Source organism: Aedes aegypti, chromosome 2, assembly GCF_002204515.2.
Source record: "Aedes aegypti strain LVP_AGWG chromosome 2, AaegL5.0 Primary Assembly, whole genome shotgun sequence".
Lineage (NCBI taxonomy): Eukaryota > Metazoa > Arthropoda > Insecta > Diptera > Culicidae > Aedes > Aedes aegypti.
The window spans coordinates 77,282,947-77,297,102 of NC_035108.1; the positions used below are offsets into that span (position 1 = coordinate 77,282,947).

General features: G+C 34.9%; 1 protein-coding gene across 6 annotated transcripts in view; it reads left to right on the top strand.

Annotated features, from left to right (window-relative positions):
* The window catches only part of LOC5568904 (putative sodium-coupled neutral amino acid transporter 11), a 151,311-nt gene that overhangs the window by 66,039 nt on the left and 71,116 nt on the right, over positions 1-14,156 (top strand). For all 6 annotated transcript variants that reach the window (XM_021841303.1, XM_021841305.1, XM_021841308.1 and 3 more), the window contains exon 3: positions 7,498-7,554. In XM_021841303.1, coding sequence (XP_021696995.1) covers positions 7,498-7,554 — 57 coding nt within the window. The remainder of the gene's footprint in view (positions 1-7,497; positions 7,555-14,156) is intronic.

Here is a 14,156-nt window from a genome sequence, read left to right on the forward strand (position 1 = left end):
GGGCCAGGGGGTCCAACATTTATTGGTTACCCTATTTGTTTGAATTTTGTATGGATGTTTATTCTAAATATATGTATATATGTAAAATTCAATACTCTTTCATGAGTTAATGATGTAGCTCACATATGCATACACTGAAAACTGAACTCAGCAAATGTGGTTTTTGACCAAGACATTTATTTATCCGAGCTGCACTTCAGTTAAGATTTTCATAAACTCCATATTTAAACTCACGTTTAGTTATTGTTGTTACGAGAGCGGTCCAGTTTCGGACTTCTTTAGAGCAAATTCGTAATTTAGGGTTGAGTATGCTTTAAGCTATAATTGTATCACTAGTTTAGTTAATATGTTTTACATTTCTTTTTATAGGTTAACTTACATTGATTTGTCTTCAACTTTAGCTTTGTCTTCAACTTTAGCTTTGTCTTCAACTTTAGCTTTTTCAAAAATTGTTGACTTACATAAATTAAAAATTATCTTTATTTTGACATATTTCCCGTGTTTCTCAAGTTTTTCCTTAATTGCTCTTAATACTTCAAAAAAAAGTTAAATCTACAGTTAAAACTCAAAATCACACTTAAAAGAGTTGATTCTTCATGATATATTCTCAAAAACGCTCATGAAAGAGCACAATTTCATGAAAGAACTGAAATTAAGTGTAATTCGGCTTAAGGAATGTCTTGGTAAAAATGACATTTATCGTATTTTGACCCTATTTTTTCTTTCAGTGTATGCGGTGTAATTCATCGCCTACTCATGACAGAGTATTAGTTATAGTCTAAGACAAGACGTGTCAGGTCAAAGTACAAAAACGAAACCAATTGTCTGTCAAAAAAGACCACTTCTCATTGGTCGTTTTGGCAAGAGCCTACTTTCACATCGTTGAGTTGAATTGCAACAGGGCACTTTGTTGCTAACCCTGCCATGTTGCTAGTTCATAAATTGCAAGAAACAACAAAATTATAAGCATTGATGCATGAATGTGTTCACTAGATTTGCTTAAGAAGGATACTGGTAGCACTGGATTTCGTATAGTCACGGTTATCGAGTGAAAACAACAGGGCAGTCTTCGTTGAGCTGTCACGTCCTGTCCTAGGTTATAGTATAACATCGAACGAAAAATAGAGCGAAACTAATAAACTGGATTTCTGAAAGATTAGAAAAAAATGGATCTCTGCGAAACGAATATTCTCGAACAGTCAATTCAAGGGAAGTGTCAAAAATTGGCAAAAAAATGCAACGTCATTTATAGACGGTCCCTATGAGGGGACCATCGTAGCCATTGTCGATGTCTAGTGATGGAACATCGACTCATTGAGGTTTCACTGTATGTATTATTGTCAATCTCATCATTTTATGGAAAGACGGTGTTCGGGGAAACAATTTTTAACGATTTTAACGACTCGTTCTGAGGTATTGTAGTCAACGTGGGGAAGAGTTCTGAGATTCACACTACAGTAGGCAAGCTGCTGTAAGCACAATGCCTTGAAAATAGCAAAACAATCGTTGCTAAGGGCATCTCAAAACTTCTGTAGAAAATGTTCTGTTTCCCGCTGCATTTTCCAAATATACAGCCTTCAATGACACTACTGATTCAGAAAATTCATGTACTCAACATAGGCTACTAGGTCCAAAAGCAATCCACAATAGTCCAAAAGCAATGTCACGATAGCACCTATTATTTTGATTGATTATAACTATTGAAACATGCTTATTTTCCCCTTTTCAAATAAGAATGAAAATAAAATGCACAGAAAACTGTAGCCATTTTCCCATGTTTGTCCAAGAAGATCGAAGGTGCACAACAAAAGAACAACAGGTTTTTCAAGCCTGCCTTGATTGTCGTTGATGAGCTGGAGTTATCTTGCAGTTTGGAATAGTTTTGTTTCATATTTCGTGTGTAGTATCTGTGCCTCCCTCCCAGCTAAGTATCATATCATTTTCAGCCCTGATTAGAGCTGAGACGAGACTCTCGAAGACGGTCTTCTTTTTCTGTGATTGCTGAGTTTTTTTCTTATTCCAATTTGTGTTTATACCAATTATGCGCATGCTGTTCAAATCCTCACATGAACCTCTCAGCAAAAACTGATTGAGTTTGCATCACATCGAATCATAAATAGCCGTTAGAGTGAAATTTCATGCCAGCAAACGTAGCAGACATTAGAAATAATTAATCTTCTGCTTAGATTTATCAGCAACTTTGGAAAAAACTGCTCCGCCGACTGAGGTTTTTAATAACAGTTTACTTGGAACACAATACTTTTCACTTTTTCAGCCATAAAAACGGTGGGCTGCATTTGACGTTTCGTGAGAGGGGAATCTGGGCTGCATATGACGTTGATATTTTTCCTCTTCGCGAGTCTCTCTCAGGATTAGAGTATTCGTTCTCATTTGATTCGAAAGCACGATCAAAGCAAGCGAATAAAAACATTCGATCTGTATCGCTCCATGACCGGCAATGTTTCGCAAGTTGTAACATGTTGAAAACTGAGAGAGAGGAGACAGCTGGCTTTGATTGCATGCTTTCAAAATTCTTGGCGAACCTGTCACCAATTGTCACCGAATGTTAATACGTCAGAGTGCGAAAATTCGGCCAAAATTCGAAAATATGTAATTGAAATTTCTAGGTGTTTTTCGGTTATCTCACATTTTAAACTTAGTGAAGGAGATGTGAAAATGATTTTGACCTAGATTATGTTTATTCAACCGTTGTGCACAACCTAAGAATGGAAGAAATAAATCAAAGAAGACAAAAAACAAGTTAAGTGTTAGTGAGCTGCTTCTCAGGTTGTAACAAGCTCGATAAATAGCAGCAACAAACGAGAGCCCAAAAGAGAGGGCGATGATAAATTTCATTTCTTTCGTTTGTTTACCATTTGGGGTATGTGTTTTATTTTAATGGCATGACAAAGAATCCCCGAACATCATTTTGCAATAGTGTGCTCCAAGTTTGAAGCTTATTCAGAAGGTTTTATCATGCACTGCTTTCTTCCTGATCCAATCAAAGCTTTAGCAGTATACGATACACAGGTCTCATGATTTGCTGCAAATCATGATTGTAACAGAGAGCGACAAGTTTTAGATTATCTCAATTTTCTCAGGATACAATCCCTGCTCGTTATCGAACCTTCAATGAATGATTTCAAAGAAAATATATAACCTAAATAGATTAAATAACTATTGTTCAGTTGCGATATGCTTTGTTGAGTACAAATATCAAGATTTTTCCTATTTTTCGAACTTCTTCAACCATATTCATGAGTGGTTTTGTTCAAAGTTAAAACAAGCTGACTTTTTCTGACATTTTAAGTTTCTGAGATATTTGTAGATATGTTCGTTGGAAATTTTAGAGTTTTTATTAAAAAACGAATGAGCTCTGTGTATCGAGCAGTGCCTTGAATATGTCGTTTTGAGTAGATTCTAATAGCCATCAAAGAATGTTTACAAGACTTTGTCATATTATTTAGGACCCTTTATTTCTACCCTTTCGATCAACATTCCACAACATCCCGTAACACCTATGAAAGGTCATAGAGTCCCCTGCATCTTTCTTAAGTAGGTGTTCAATCAATCATCGTCTCCCATTCCCCAGCTTTCGCAAGGACGTGGCCAGGACAGCTCTCAACTGTTGGAGAAAGCGTCAATCTTGTCTGAGGGTAAGAGGTAAATCCCAATTTTTTGACTTTGCTAACGGACGGGAAGGAGGCAATCCTTATACAATGGTCTAGGACTGTTCCACCTACGAATTTGTGCGAAATGCAATGCTAATTATAATTCAGATAATTTTTTTTCTTAGCTCGGAATTCTAAATGATTTTATTTTTGGCATAAACCTTGGGATTATAATACTCATATTAGCAAAGTATTAAACTAATTTTGAAACATTTTTATATTGAAAAAAATGTTTGAAAATTTTTATTTTTATTACCTACAAATGCTTGCGTCTAATTTAACTTATATTTATCAATTACCTATTGCAGAAGAAGAGCCTGGCGAAATTGAAATAGTTTAAAATCGTTTTTTGACATTAGTTACACGGAAAATAAAATATGTTTCAGAAAAAAAAATATTTTCAAAAGTATTGCACAAACTTAAATTTTTATTTTTGTGAAAAATCAGTACCCAGAAGAGGTTTCAAGAAAAAATGAAAAAGGATAGGGATGTTCAAAAATAAAAATAAGAAAAATCAAAAACCAAAATTCATAAATCTGCGAATAAAAATAAATTGTCCAAAACGTGTTTAAATCGATTTTATATGACGAAAAATGATACCTAGAACGAAAATAAAAATTTGGGTATTAGATTGTTAGGACTTTGAAAGGAACTTTGAAGGTTTCGCAGAGCAACTGTTAGACAACAAAAAAGCTGTAATACCTGCAACAATATTCTACTTCAGGAACTCTCTGGATTTTTAGGAGAGCTTTAAGAAAAATCTAAGCTAAGATTTTTGAAAAAAATAAACTTTAACGAAATAGTCGAGTAAATCCTAGAGAAAGGTCCGCTAGGAATCGTAAATGGAACTTCAAGAAGTAATGGCCACAGAATTTTGTAGAAGAATCCGGAAAAAGTACCTCTAAGGGCCGATTTCTTCACCATGGCTTAAGCCGTAAACCACGCTTACCCATATAGTTAAACTAGGTTTAAGGTCTAAGCGGTGGTGAAGAAACCGCTTATAAATGAAAAAAAAAAAAATGATACATTTCTATCAAATTCTTGAAGAGAATTCCAGAAATAATTCCTGTAGGAGTTATACTTCTTGGAGGAGTTCAAAAATAAATACCTGAAAAAATCACTCAGAAAAACGATTGAAGGTGTTCTAAGCTGGAATCCTTAATGAACTCTTGGAAAATTTCAATGAAAAATCGTCAAATTTTCAAATTTTCGGCATTTTTGCAAAATGTTTTGACTTATTCAGTAGTTGTTCTCTATGGAACTACTGTAAGATTTTATTATAAGTCTTATTGTTAGTTGTAGTTTTTGCCTAGGCCTAACGATTTTTTTTCATATTATATATTTTCGAAGCAGTTTCCACAGAAAGAATTTTTTTAGGAGTTTTTTAGTGAGATTCATAGTGATTTATAGAGCAAATTCCATAAGAGCTGGAAGGAACAAATTGAAAAAAAAATACTGGATTACTGAAAATCCATATCGCACTCTTGTAAAATTTCGTAATATTTCCTGGTCGAGTTCAACAAAAAAAAAAAAAAAAACAAAAAGACAAAGTTTCTCAAAGAATATGCAAAACATTGCCTATAGGTGCTATTTGTGGAAATGTTAAACGAGCATTAGAGCGAATCCTATGAAAAAAATGTAATGCGGTTAGTAGGAATCTTTGCAAAACAAACTGGATAGATTTTTGAAGTAATTTATATACTTATTAAAAAACGAATTATACACGGTCTCTTGCGATTCATTTCTGTAGCAGTCTTTCAATGGTTTTCATCTGATTTTTTTGGAAATATTTCACAAAACTCTAAACAAAAAACCTGTTAAAAATCTGAAGTAATTGCTGTGGAATCTCAAATGAAATTTTAAACATAATCAGAAAGTTCTGGAAAGGAATGGTGGATTCAAGGAGGATCCCTGGAAAAACTAGAATGAAAAAACTTCTGCGTGGATATCTAAAACAAACCTTTGAGAAATTCTTGTATAACTCAGAAATACTGGTGCATTTCATAGAAATGTATCGTTATTATTTTTGGACGAAATCTTTGAATAGCCTTTGGCAGAAGTCTGATTTTTTTTAGTTGGACTCCAAAGAACTTATCATAACCAAACATTTAATAAATTGGAACCCTGGATAAAATTTTTGATAAGTTTGAACAAAATAGAAATCTTTGGAATAAATCAGTTTATTTTTAATTTATTTTCAGTTCAGCAGGGATAAGGGAAAGCTCTCCCCTCCTCTGTCTTCCTCTGGCTACACCAATGGCGAAGAAAGAAATCATCCGTGCAAATAACGAAACTCTAGTTTCCGCGTGGGCTCAATGCTCGTTCTGGGGATGGTGGGGAGTCAACCCGGTTAGAAACGTGTCGAAATTAGAAGCGATAACATTCGCAAGGACTTGAACCTGATAAACACATTCCAATGGTCATCCTGAATTATAACGATGAAGAAGTGGGCCGGCTATTTTTTTTTTTTTTTTTTTGGCTCGTCTTGAAGCCAAACTTTTTCTTTTCCGTCATTTTCGGTATTAAGCGATAGCTAGCGTCTCAACGACCGGCCGGAAAAGTGTCGTGCTGCAAATCTCCCAAGATGGATGTGTCGAGGTACGGATTAGTCAGACGGAACCTTTCTGTGTGAGATCCCGACCTGAATCATATAACAAGATTATAACATGTTTCTAACAACAAACAGTGGGAGAAACTAAAAAGTAGATTGGAGTACCTTGTACCTTTTAATTCTGCCCTATATCCACTGTAGATACGACTAACTGACACTGAAGAAGACTGCAAGTGTTGGTCGAAATACGCGTATCTGTCAAATATAAGCATTTAGGGCGGAATTAAAAGGTACAAGGTACTCCAATATACTTTTTAGTTTCTCTATTGCTATTATGCTCAAAGTATGCGAATACATTAAAAATAGAACAAGCAGTTGAAAATAAGAAGAATAAATATAATTTCGTTGTTAAGATGGCTTAATTCTTATCTTGTTATATTTTTCGTAACAGGTTTAGAAAATTATCTGTTATATTTTGACATCGCATTTGTAAGTTAACATCCAAAGTTATGAACAGTAACATCAATTTCAAACAAAATTGTTATTTCGTTACTTCATTAAAATATATTCTGTAACAATTTTGTTATCAATTTGATAGGATTTGTAATATTCTTGTTTCTTCCGACTGGTTGGGATATTCGTTTGGGGATAGGTATGGGTGATGTGTGCACACGCGAGGATGGCAGTTTTTGGGGAAATTCGAAATGGCTTTACTCGTTCGAACAGATGATACCCCAGCCAGCGATGTGAAATTGCACTGAAACTGGAGCAAAATGCCGGTGTGCTGAGCGTTGACAAAAGCTGCGATGCGACGTGAAGCGTCATTCTATATTCATAGATTCTCTGGTTGTTTGTATATGCAGTGACTTGTGCTGATGTCAACGCCGAATATATTGTGCAAATTCGCTTTTTAGTCCAACAAAATCTTTGATGGCAGAACCTTCATTGTGCTTCACTGTTATGTCCTGTCATTTCATTTGTCAGTACCTTGCTACCGTTGCCGTTAAAAAAGTCATCAATTTTTTTTATAAAATAATACAAGTTTAAAGCGAATTCTAGAAGCAGAGTCTTACCACTCGGCCAAGGAAGGTCCCATGTCTAAATCATGAAAGCTTTAATTGATACATTTATTAACCAACTGTTTTACATAGTCACAGAGTAATCACAAAATGGCGTGTCAATCATTACTAATCTAATCACCAATAATTTTCAACAAAACACCATAAAGCTCATTGCCCTTCATTGACCTAGTTTTCTCTCCGACTCTCTTTCCAGGGTAGCGATGACTCAACCGAAGCGGCCGCCTTCGACGATATCAACTCACTGATGAAGGTAAACATTGACCATCTTGCTGTCGTCTATCCCTCAAAGTACCTCTAAACCATCGTCATCGTCATCGGTCATCGTCTTAATCCCCATCCATCCAGCGCCTATTACATCATTCTGGTGCGTGACTACAGATTCCATCGAGCCCATCGTCCGAGACACGGTCGGAAAATTGTTCCGGTGTGGGCAAAAACTTACATCAAAGTTTTTTTTTTAAATTTTTTGAACTCGTATATCGAAAGCATGTTAAACACACGATAAGTACTTTGAACCGAAATGGGAGTTCAGAAAATTTGCAATTACATATTTAAAGACTTAATAGCCTTGTTGGTAAAGCGCTCTTCTAGCATAAAAGAGTTGTGCGTTCGAATCCCACCTGGGCATGTGGATTTTTTTTTTATAATTTCACTTACAATTTTTTCATCTTACAAACGCATAATAAGTAAATGTACGAAACTACAACTAGGACAAAATTAGTTTCTTTAATTTCTTTAATTAGGAAACTTTAATAGCACATGTCCAAAATTTCTTCAAAATCATAATCTGAATCTTATTATTTCTTACCGTGTACAATAGCACTAACCGGAAGAATGGCTTCCTTTAAGTTTCTGTAGCTATCTTCCTTCGAAACCGCAAATCCTCCGCTCGTAAAGGATTAATTTTATTTGATTTCAATCTCAAATCCCCATCGCGTCGATCCCCTGTTTTCCCCGTCCACCCATATCGACTCCTAGACAGACAGTGATGGAAATGGGATTTGTTTGCGAAGTGAATCCTTTCGCCGGGACTGAAGGTAAACATCCAAAGTCAAAGGCCTTGAACTCTGGCAGGATCCGTTCTCGGGGCTGGAATCAAACTTGAATGGGATTTTCCCGCTGTATGTCGAAGCGTTGTTCAAGTTTAAATTGAAATTTCAAACTACCCACTGATTGTGTACTGATGATGATGGCGGAAGTCCGCTGCTGCACTGGATGGCACCGACACCCATTGGGACCTTTCCGGTGGATCCGGCGCAGGGATGCCAGGTGGATTTTTAAGGATATGAGTCATATACACACTCATACGTGGCCTTCCTTAACCGAGTGGTTAGAGTCCGCGGCTACCAAACAAAGCCATGCTGAAAGTGTCTGGGTTCGATTCCAGGATCTTTTCGTAATGGAAATTTTCTTGACTTTTCTGGGCATAAAGCATCATCGTACCTGCCACACGATATACGAATGCGAAAATGGCAACTTTGGCAAAGAAAGCTCTCAGTTAGTAACTGTGGAAGTGCTCATTGAGCACTGAGCTGAGAAGCAGGGTCTGTCCCAGTTAGGACGTAATGCCAAGTAAAACAATAAGAAGTAAAAAATGCCAGATAAACCACTGTAAAAATCCTTCAAGAATTCTAGAACAAATCTCTGGTGGTCTCTAAAAGATTTGCTGTTATTTCCATCTCGTTTGGTCTAATCTATAAATTGAAATTCTAAATATCTTTCAATTGAAGAAATATCTTTTTATCTGGCATCCCTGATTCGACATTCCGGGTGCAAAAAAAGGACGAACGCTTCACTGGCGAGGACATTTTTCCATTCATCTTTGCTCACTTTGTCTCGGTGGAGGAAAAAAAAGGAATCGCAGCCCAGCGACGCGATGTCATCTACACGTTCGAAACGATCCAATATCAGTTGATGATGGAGATACAGTTGGGTCTTCAATAACGCTCTGACATCCGGTCATCAATCGCTATAAAGCTTCGATTGTTTTGAAATGAATTTTCTTGATTTGTTCGGTGATGAGCTGAGATATGTTAGAGTCTCTGAAATATTACAAATCTCGCATATAGGTGGAACTACAATCATCGACATCTTTTCAACGATTTTCTTTTTTTTTATTTTTTCTGGCGTTACGTTCCAACTGGGAAGAGCCATAGCATAGTGTTCTTATGAGCACTTCCACAGTTATTAACTGAGAGCTTTCCTAGTCAATTGCCCATTTTTGCATGTGTGTATATCACGTGACAGGTACGAAGATACTCTATGACCTGGGGATTCATGAAAATTTCTAGCCCGACAAGATCCTGGACCGACGGGATTTGAACTCACGACCCTCAGCCGGGTTTTGTTGAATTAAAGCGCGTTTTCCTTTACAGCTATCTGAGCCCCTTCAATGATTTTCTACTTGGATTACTATACGGAATAAAGTTAATTTTCGATTTTACGATGCAGAAAAACCTTCTTGTGAAACAAGAATTCGAAAATATTCGTCTGGCCAAGTTATGAGTGAAAGAATGAGAAATCGATCACTGCAGTTACATCATTATAATATTGATCGCGAGAAATGTATTTATTTTATTCATGATCACAGCGTTGCACGGGATCTCACTGTATTCAGTAGGAAAGTGCAATATGCAGCACATCGCTCCAACTTGGGTCCCCATAGAATGGACAACTTGATGAGTGGAGATGGTGTTTTAATTGATTTTTTTTTTGCTGCAATCATCTTGTTATTGAATTGGACGAGTTATGCCATCATCGACGAGCGAAGAGCATGGAAGATAGCGATGCTGTTGGTTTTGATTTTACCTTCCGGAAATTTTCTCCACCGATGGGAGTAGGAGTTTGTGTCAATAGTATGGTCAAATTTCACAAGAAATTCTCGTGACGTGCATAATAAGAGCTGACAGAGAAAAAAGCTCACCCACTCATATTGACCTTACCAGTAGTGCTTTGAATTTCTTGCAGAAAAAGACTTCTGTTGGCAGTAACAAACATATAAAAGGAGTAAAATTGATATTTATTGAGGAAGCCATTAAATATGATGGAGTCGAATTAATTTCCAATATGTGTAAAAGACGCAAGTTGGGGAAAGTGTGGCAGTTTGGCCGCCTTGAGGAAATTCAATACAAGTGCTGAAAATAGTATGGACTCTTCGGATTTTTGCATGAATTTTAACAATTTAAAATCAATACACTAGATCTGCATAATTTCCGCTGTCTCATAAAATTCAAGAATAAATGAATGATTTTTTTTAATATATAATTTTTCTAGTCGATTTTTAACCGAAGGGAGGATTGGACACCCTATTATAATAGTGAAATTATCTCATGTAATCCGAATTCGAAAATTCAATATTTTTACTACACTTTAAAGTTATAAATAAAATCAACTCTCCCTTACTCGATATTTTTCATCTCGATATCGAGTTAGAGAACCACAGTAAAAGTTGGTTTTCATGGCTAACTCGATTATCCCTTGGATCGCATTTGCACTGTGTGTGTATTCTGTAACTCGCTACCTCCCTCACTCGATTGTCTCTTCAATATCGAGTTGTTGAGAGTTGACTGTATTTATAAACACTCCGTGCGAAAATGTTATTTTTTTAAACATTCTAACAGTTAAGTATCATCATTCTAAAATGATAAAAATTTAAAGAGCCATTCGGGGCAATATGGGCTATTTTTCGAGCACTGTTTGTTTCTTTTCTTTGAGTTGAAAGTACTGACTTATAACCTACCTATTGCATTTTTTCCTTGTCAGGTTTAGGGTTGCATGTTGTTTCAGATGAAATTTAAAACATGTGTGCAGTTTTTAAAGGGTGCTCATTCCACCCCGTTGGCGAAACTGCCCCGACTATCTCTTTAGACTTTTTCACAATTCTCTTTTCCAACATTTGGTCAGTCAGTGCAAATGTGCACTGAAGTCTGTAGATATCATTTGAAGTACCAAAATCCATCCAAATTTAGAGTCATATGAGAAAAAGATTTAAAGAAAAATTGTCATTCGGTCATTCGGTTTTTAGTAATATTAGGGTACCATGGTAAAATAAAAAGTATTTGAAAAAGAGTCAATGCATTGGTTTGAGGCAAATAAGAATTCCCCATTCTTCAAAATTAGTATGTTCTTATAAAATATGCAATTGTCTTATTACAATGCAAGCTCCTGAAAGTTGTTATAGTAATTGTAACCTTGGATTGTGAGTGAAGGCATTAGTTGACTTTAAGAGCCAGTTCGCGAGAGCTGCAACCCCTTCTTGTATCGATGTACTCCGATCAGGCTGAAATTTTCAGGAATTGTTTAATTTATATAAAGGAAGATGTTTTGCAAAATTTTAGATTTTTATATTAGGGGGAAGTGGGACAAAATGACCCCCAATGATTTCATGTCACTTAACATGCAAAATCACAAAAACTGATATAACTATAGTAAAAGTGCACGGATTGTGTTGAAATTTGGCATGATTACTCTACGTTATATAAACTTTTAGATTGGCATGGTATTAGGATTTTGAAAGTACTTCAAATCGAGAAAAATGAGTTTTTCATAAAAATTTTAGTGATTTTTTTTTCTGTTTTTTCTAGTGATCATTTTTTTTTTCTTACCGAACTAGGTCAAAAATCTAAATATGACGTTTTGTAGGGCAACTCATGGGCTTTAATTTGAGGTGTAATCCAGATATGCGGTTTCAAAAATTTTCGAAAAAAAATTTTTTTCGGGGTGGTGTTTGAACTTGAGCCAATTTGCGGGTACCGCAACCCTCTTGCATAGAGAGGTTGTATTGACGTTCTTCGATCGAGCTGAAATTTACAGGAGTTGTTTTCCTATATAAGAGAAGTTATTTCGTAAAACTTCAGATTTTTATATTAGGGGGAAGTGGTACAAAATAACCACTAATGATTTATTATGAAAACAAACATTCAAAATGAATTAAACTGCTATAGCTATAGTAAAAATGCACGAATTTGTATGAAATTTAGAATGTTTACTTTACGTTACATGAACTTCAAAATGAACTTGATATTTGGATTGAAAAAATGTTTCAAATCGAAAAAAAAACTGTATTTTTTTGATTTTTTTTTTTATCAAATCGACTTATATTTTTTCAACCGAACTAGGTCAAAAAAACTATATATGTAAAGTTTTGTAGGGCAGCTTAAGGGCTCATTGGCGGTGTGCTGTGGTATATCAAAATCCGGACGGTACCAATATCCGGACATTCTGATAATATTTACCAAAAAAATGCTAAATTGAAGGTTAATATGTTTATTTTAATTCTTTACTTGTTATAAACATGATTACTTATTTTACGCGCATTTATGATTTAGTAACCATTTATGAATAATTATTAAAAATGAAAAAAAAATACTCCAGACGTGGTGTATTTTCCGTGGTGAATTTGTATTAGTGATAGTGCCAAAGAATACACCCACAACGTTTATATAACTATATTAAATGAAAAATATGCCTTCTATATAGTGATTGTAACATAATAATATACAAAGTTATAGTTTAAAAGTTTTGAAAAAAATATGATGTAAATACAGTTTAAAATAGTTAAAAGAGGCTGTCCGGAATGGAGCCAAATATTTTTTAAATCCGGACATTGTATTGGAATCGTATGTTTAGATGCCTTAAGTACACAATTTTCAAATAAAACTGAAATAATACTTTGATCATTATCAACATATTTGTAATATGTAATAAGAACAATACTGTGCGTCGTTCAATGCGGATGATTGCAATTTAAACCAAAAAACATGTCTGTCCAAACAAATAAATCACAAACATTGCTTAATTTTGTATTTTAAAACGAATACAGAACACATGCATTCTACAAGTTATTAAAGGCGTGATATATTTAGTTGATTTTGAAAAGCTTTGCATAGTTCAATTTTACAATTTTATGTTGAAACAAAGTTGATAGGATTTTGATTTAAAAGTGTTCGGATTTATAGCTATGATTTGCTGCATTTATCGTTGTAGTGTTTGAACTTAAAACAGGTAACCAAGTTACAATAAGCACAATTTATAGCTTGTCTATCTATCTATCTATTATAGTTTTTCAATATGTTTTCATTACAACTCAAAATGGAGCACATTTGGCAGAAGTACACTTTTCATAAGTTAAGTGAATCAAAATGACCCAATTAACCCGTTCATATTGGTGTCGGAAAATACACAAAACCATAAGAATTATTGTAACGTGTAATGTTTTTTTTTTTTTGTAAAAATACCTAATTTTCGTGAGAAAATGCAATTTTACTCTTTCGTGTAATTTGTAAACATCAAGGCCAGTAAAAGTCAAAACTCTATTCAAATATAAACAGTACAATGTCTCATAACAGCCATATGTGTAGTCAGTTTAAACTAAGCTCAAATCAATTATTTACAAAATGATCTCTAGCAAACATACCATCATATAAGGTACACATATATGTGGCCCTCCCAATCGAACCCATCAAAACATTACCCAAATTAATAAAATGTGGTAGTTGACTCCCAACCAAACAGCGTGAGAAGAAACAACGCTGACTGCCGACCGAAAATATTGGTGCAATGCCTTATTGTTATCCACATAATCACTTTTGCAAGGAAATGACACTTCTTTAAGATATGGCAGCGGCAACTCGGTATGATATAATCGGAGGCCTTCACACACTGCTCATACCGTCCGGATTTTTGTAATTTTTTAATATTAAGTTTTTTGACCTAATTCGGTTGATAAAATATAAGCCGATTTGATAAAAAAAAATTACAAAAAAAAACAGGATTTTCTTAATTTGAAACATTTTTTTCCAACCTAAATACCATGTTCATTTTGAAGTTTATATAACGTAAAGAAAACATGCC